This window comes from Schistocerca cancellata, chromosome 6, assembly GCF_023864275.1.
Source record: "Schistocerca cancellata isolate TAMUIC-IGC-003103 chromosome 6, iqSchCanc2.1, whole genome shotgun sequence".
Classification (NCBI taxonomy): domain Eukaryota; kingdom Metazoa; phylum Arthropoda; class Insecta; order Orthoptera; family Acrididae; genus Schistocerca; species Schistocerca cancellata.
This window is the reverse complement of record NC_064631.1, coordinates 118143579-118150393: the sequence shown is the minus strand read 5'-3', so window position 1 is coordinate 118150393 and position 6815 is coordinate 118143579. Positions and strand designations below refer to the sequence as shown.

General features: G+C 42.5%; 1 protein-coding gene across 1 annotated transcript; it reads left to right on the top strand.

The window, feature by feature from the left end:
* The first annotated feature begins 200 nt into the window (after positions 1 to 200).
* On the top strand, positions 201 to 3301 carry LOC126191309 (chondroitin proteoglycan 2-like). The gene is made up of 3 exons (XM_049932139.1): positions 201 to 218; positions 1189 to 1268; positions 2091 to 3301. Exons 1-3 carry the CDS (start codon positions 212 to 214, stop codon positions 3123 to 3125), a joined length of 1122 nt encoding a protein of 373 aa, XP_049788096.1. The 5' UTR covers positions 201 to 211; the 3' UTR covers positions 3126 to 3301.
* Positions 3302 to 6815: the final 3514 nt, after the last annotated feature.

Sequence of the window (6815 nt, the reverse complement as noted above, 5' to 3'; positions counted from 1 at the left end):
TAACCAAGTTGGCATGTCGTCCAGATTACATGTGTCAGATACGAAAAGAGCACGTCATAGAATTTTCTCATGCAATGGTCCATTTCGTTCTTATCAGTCTACTGACGCTCGTATTGTTCTGATTGACGTCTGCATTTGCTACTAGTTATGTATATAAGCGATATGAATGTCACCCTGAGGCACCTTGTGTGGAAAACGTTTGAAGAGCAACATGAAGGGTAAGTCTCTCAACTCTCATTGCAGATACGTTCTCGTTAATATAATTTCTGTTATAGAACATACGACCCAACTACAAAAACTGTTACCTCCAGAATATGTTAGGCGTCGCATCTATTGGTACTCCGGGATCTCACTTGAGAAAAGCGAAATTCAGAGCTCCATCTGGCCAAAGTGATTTAGGTTTTAATTTGTGTCCTTGAATCTAATATGAATGAAAAGGTGGTTTCTTTGTCTTAAACATAGCCAATTTCTTTCTCCGTCTCGGCTCTGTACGAGAATATGCTCTACTAAATTCATCACCGACGGGACACTAAATACTAACATTATTTAGTGACATACAGTCATAAAAAATAACACTAATTCAAAAAGAACTTCACTTCTTACGTGCAATAGTTTTTGGAATTTTTCTTTATACAGGACGAGAATTTTTAGTACTTATTGCCATACTAGATACAGAGAAAAATTTGTATCTACGTAGTTAAAACTATTACGACGATATAGACGGTTCAAATACAATTCATTCATTAATGGAAGAATGTATTTTTTGAATCCAGCTATTTAAAACAAACGCGAACTTTACTTCATAAACCCATAGTCTGAGATTTACTTCATCACACTCGTATACATTAATCATGTGATCATGAGTGATGTCAAATACTAATCTTCCTATGAAGTGCTCAATGAATATAGTTAGAGAAGGACAACATGTTACAGAATCTGATTGAACCAGTTATATAGAAGTGAAAGAAAAATAAGGACAGGCCTGGGATTGTATTTCACTATTAGTGCGAAATGATAGTGCAATGTGTGGTTTGTATTTAGCTTTGAACTATGAGCACGGGGTCTCTAAGGGGAGGGATTATCGTGTCGTATAATATCTCTCGTGCGTTTTGTTCTAAATCCATTCTGTAAGCGCTGCATTATGGTATGGCGTTACACCAGAGAGTTAAAATTTTGTTACTCTTTCAGGACTGTCGCTTGTTGTGTGTGCCGTATTGGTGGCTGTGATCGGAGGCAGCAGTGCCGCTTCCATCCGCAAAGTGACTGTGGTAAGTGTTCACCACCAATAACAGGAGCATATAAAGTGTTCCGTCATAGTATGACTGCTTGTTTAGTAGCTGATTACATACACGCTTTATCCAGTAACCTAGAGGGCCATCATTTAATAACAATCGTTTCTTAGTGTTTATTCCTGTTTTTTCTAACTTCCAAGCACACGACACAGATAATTTAAGACAAGATTCCCCTAAATTAGTTTCTACCCGTTCAACAACTCCTTCGATACGTTATCTATTAATCAAGGTAACAATGCCCTAAACACAGTAATTTAAGATTGATTCATTTTGTCTGCCTGACACTGGACACAACGCAGGAATCTTAGATATTTTGCCCCATAGTCGCACACCGAAATTAAAATCATAATCGTACTCACCGTAAAGATCGCTTACGTGTATGAAATGCCAAGTACCGTAGTTATATATGACGTTAAGTCTCTATCATGCAACTAAAATCTGTTATACCTCATCGAAACTCAGGCATATTGTTCATTCCCAGCAAATGAGGTACTTTCTCTGACATCATTGTTTACTTAAATACACTGAGAGAATATTGCGTTGTTCAATATTTCTACATCTTATATATGGAAGATGTGCAAATGAGTTTGAAAAATAAACGATATAATACAATTGTTCTTGAAATTTCATGAAATTATTAGCAATGAGCAATGTCGTTTAGTGTTCAGATAAGCCACTTCATGGGTGATTAAGACTGAAACGGAAGTATTACATTTCTGCCTCTACGTGAACGTTCTGTAAATTAGAACAATCGATTTAATAAGCAGTGAGAACTGATAAGGAGTAAATTTCTTTCAGATGAGTGCAACATGCCAGGGAGCGTCCGGTCCATTTCCGAACCCCAGCAGCTGCAGAAGCTTCCTACAGTGCGAGCCATCAGGTGTTGCAACGGTCATCCCATGTCCAGCAAACCTCGAGTTCAATCCAAACCTGAGGGTGTGCGACTTCCCAGAGAGAGCTGGCTGTTCTTCATCCTCGTCTGCTCCTGCTGACGACGACAATGGCAATGAAACTGGTGGTGGTTCAAACGACAGTGGAGTTTCACCTGCGCCACCATCTGACGATGTCCCCGTTTGTCCAGCATGGAATCCGGATGACGTCACCCAGCTTCCCAATCCAAAGGATTGCAGCAGCTTCTACAAGTGTGACGAGAACGGCGTTGCCTGGCTTATTCCATGCCCAGCCGGCCTAGAGTACAATGCACAGCTAAGGGTGTGTGACTACCCAGAAAATGCTGGTTGCTCGACGTCGTCCTCACCAAGCAACCCTTCTGATGATACTCCTTCCGAGGGAGGGCAGGATGACGGAAATTCAGAGGGAGGCAGTGACATAAATCCACAACCACCAACTGGAGATGCTCCCAGTTGCCCAGCATGGAATCCAGAGGACGTCACCCAGCTTCCTAATCCCAGTGATTGCAGCTCTTTCTACAAGTGTGACGAGAATGGTGTGGCTTGGCTCATACCGTGCCCAGCTGGTCTTGAATACAATGCCAAGCTGAGAGTCTGTGATTATCCTGAAAGTGCTGGCTGCTCATCATCAACTGCTCCAAGTAACCCATCTGGCGACGAACCCTCTGATGGTGATCAGAACAACGGAAATGCTGACCCTGGTAACGGTGGAAGCCCACAGCAACCAGCCGGAGATGCTCCCACCTGTCCACCTTGGAATCCAAATGACGCCACCCAGCTGCCTAACCCCAGCGACTGTAACAGCTTCTACAAGTGCGACGAGAACGGTGTGGCGTGGTTGATCCCGTGTCCAGCTGGCCTACAGTACAACGCCGAGCTGAGGGTGTGTGATTACGCTGGACATGCTGGTTGTTCTGCCTAAGTATATCGAGGACTGCCTTAAGAAGATATGTGCTAGATCTGCGTTATTGTCCCATTAGTTACTTTACATAACTATTTAAGAAATCTGTTTTATGTGTGCTGTACGTCTTTAATTTCAATTATCTGTTGTCTGATGTCTCACGTCGCAGTCCTGGAAAAGAATAGGATTTATTTATTAAGCTGTTATAATTCTAAGCATAACAAGACTGTTTGGTATGAAATGAAAAAATAAAATATTTATCACATAATTGTTTTATTTTCTGTTCAGTGACATAATCATTGCCCGACCTATTGTTCTCTTGCCATTTAGAGTAAAGCCTATGAGAAAATTACATGTCATCTGTTTGGCACATTGGAACATTGTTCCTGAGATCTGTAATTACAAGAAGCGCATAGTTGTACATAGACGATTTTATGTCGTTTTGAATTCTTAATTTGCATCACCTTTCCGACTGTTTACTCTACGCCGTCATTAAACACACGTCCATTTCATATATCCCAACGCTTCTTTTCCTGGAATTTTTCCATATCTGTATAAACGTTGCTGCTGTAGCGTATGATGTTTTATGGACAGAATTATCACATTTACAGGGTTATTACAAATGATTGAAGCGATTTCACAGGTCTACAATAACTTTATTATTTGAGATATTTTCACAATGCTTTGCACACACATATAAAAACTCAAAAAGTTGTTTTAGGCATTCACAAATGTTCGATATGTGCCCCTTTAGTGATTCGGCAGACATCAAGCCGATAATCAAGATCCTCCCACACTCGGCGCAGCATTTCCCCATCAATGAGTTCGAAAGCATCGTTGATGCGAGCTCGCAGTTCTGGCACGTTTCTTGGTAGAGGAGGTTTAAACTCTGAATCTTTCACATAACCCAAAAGACATAAAACACATGGGGTTAAGTCGGGAGAGCGTGGAGGCCATGACAAGAAGTGCTGATCATGATCTCCACCACGACCGACCCATCGGTTTTCCAATCTCCTGTTTAAGAAATGCCAAACATCATGATGGAAGTGCGGTGAAGCACCATCCTGTTCAAAGACGAAGTCGGCGCTGTCGGTCTCCAGTTGTGGCATGAGCCAATTTTCCTCGGGCTACGCGTGAAACTTGCCCGCACGCGTTCAATCGTTTCTTCGCTCACTGCAGGCCGATCCGTTGATTTCCCCTTACAGAGGCATCCAGAAGCTTTAAACTGCGCAAACCATCGCCGAATGGAGTTAGCAGTTGGCGGATCTTTGTTGAACTTCGTCCTGAAGAGTCGTTGCACTGTTATGACTGACTGATGTGAGTGCACTTCAAGCACGACATACGCTTTCTCGGCTCCTGCCGCCATTTTGTCTCACTGCACTCTCGAGCGCTCTGGCGGCAGAAACCTGAAGTGCGGCGTCAGCCGAACAAAACTTTATGAGTTTTTCTATGTATCTGTAGTGTGTCGTGACCATATGTCAATGAATGGAGCTACAGTGAATTTATAAAATCGCTTCAATCATTTGTAATAGCCCTGTATTAATATACGTCAAGCTATTACGACGTGAATGATTGAACTTGTTGGAGTAAGCATAAATTTCGTCCCCATCCATACTTTTGTACAACAAACGGAGACATGCCAGCAATCGACGTAATGCATGAAATTTTTAGGTGTACTTATCGATAAAGACTTAGACTGGGAGGATCATAGTACTGAGCTCCATGACAGTTAAGTATAGCAAGATTTGCTCCTCCTAATTGCTAGTCTTGGAAAGAAATGAATCAACCTCTTCACAAATTTTGTACATCCCCCCTATAAAAAAGCACTCCGTATTCAGGCAACGAGTGTCCTACCGGGACCATTCGAACGCCGTGTCATCCTCAGGGGAGGATGCGGATAGAAGGTGCGTGGAGTCAGCACACCGCTCTTCCGGTCGTTATGATGGTATTCTTGACCTAAGCCGCTACTATTCGGACGAGTAGACCTCAAATGGCATCACGAGGTTGAGTGCACCCCGAAAAATGGCAACAGAGTGTAAGGTGTCAGGCAAATCCCACACCTTCCATGAAAACCCTGACATAATAAGCAAATCCAGTAGTATGTCACATAGCTCCGAATAAATCGTGGTATTAAATTAACCAAAGTAATACGAGTAAGCAGTGAGCAAATGGATTACCACAGACTAACACAAGAATGCCTAAATGCACGTCATACCTTCCCACCGTGAGACAGACGCAGTTCTGATGGGAGAAACGAGAACAGAAGCCGAGAGCAGAACCGTGTTAAGCGAGAAGGCCCTACAATAAGGGACGGACACCCACGTCGCCAGCTAACCGCTACGACCACACCACCCGCAAGTTTTTAGGGTGAAACTTTTTCGCGTCTCTGTTACATCAGGACCACCCCCCAGCCCATGTTAAAAGATAGAGACCTCCAGAAGAACAGTATAGATCTTACGATAACGCTAAAAGGACCACACCAGCTGCAAGTTTTAGTGTCAGACTTTTTCGCGTCTCTGTTACATTGAAAACTTTAAAAACATTGCCCCACCAAGAAAAGTATAACGTTTCTCATTGGATAGGCAGAATTTTTGTAGGCGGAGCTTAAGGTTAACATTGAGACCCTGATTGGTCAGATGAGAATACAGCCAGATAGTTCTTTTTAAACCAACTTCGGTAAATTGTAGTAAGGAGAAGTTAGAAGGAGAGTTGCTTCCGAGAGGGTGAGCTGGACGGAGCTGCGCCGGCCGCCGGCCACCGTCCCCTGACGAACACCGATAAGGTAATGAACGCACGCGATGCCGCATTTTTGAGCGCATAATGCTTCACTCAGAACTGCGGAAGTCTCATCTGTTACATCCCCTTTTTGCGTAATACCAGTGTCGATCGTCAATTAAAGCTCATGGTGTTCACATTTGCCACTTGAAGTAAAAAATCTGAAACGCGATGGTTTTTCTGTTATATAGTTATTGAGAAGCCACATCAGCCACTGTAATTTACGACAAGTTAGATGTGTAATTAAAGATAATTGAGGGTCACTGTAGACCATTTTGATAGTTTTCACTCTTGTGAAACTTAATTTAAACCTAGATTATAGATGTGATATGGCATAGGTCATCCTTCGATCCATTGTAGAACTTGGAAACCCATTCAGGGAATATTCGTTCACATTTTTGTTGAACGCAGTTGGTTTTTACCATCCTCTATTAAAACATTTCCTGTTATCAATAGTGCAATTTATAAACGATGTTTTGTAAGTAGAATAAAATTTCCAATGGTAAACTTAACTGCTTTTTCGACGTTATTTTACCAGCTAACTAAAATAGGAAAGCCTTGAACCCCTTCCACTAAATTTAGTTAGTACTAAAATTCTTTTACAGGGAGTGCAGTGGAGCCGACGCTGAATTCATTAAGTATTTATATCATCGCTAGTCTCACTGAACACTTCTGAATTCTACATGTCATGTGTGGTCTGGCGTCTCCTTACCAGCAACAGGTCCCAGGTCCAAACTAGTCAATTCCCTAAAAAACACGCTCAGAGCGTCGTTGCGCGAAAGTGTTAGGGAGACACGATACAGAACAAACAGACACCACGCAGAATGATTAGAAGAGCATAGCAGCTGGATGGTCACCCATCCAAGTGCCAGCCACGCCCAGCAGTACTTAACTTCGGTGATCTCACGGGAACCGGTGTACCCACTGCGGCAAGGC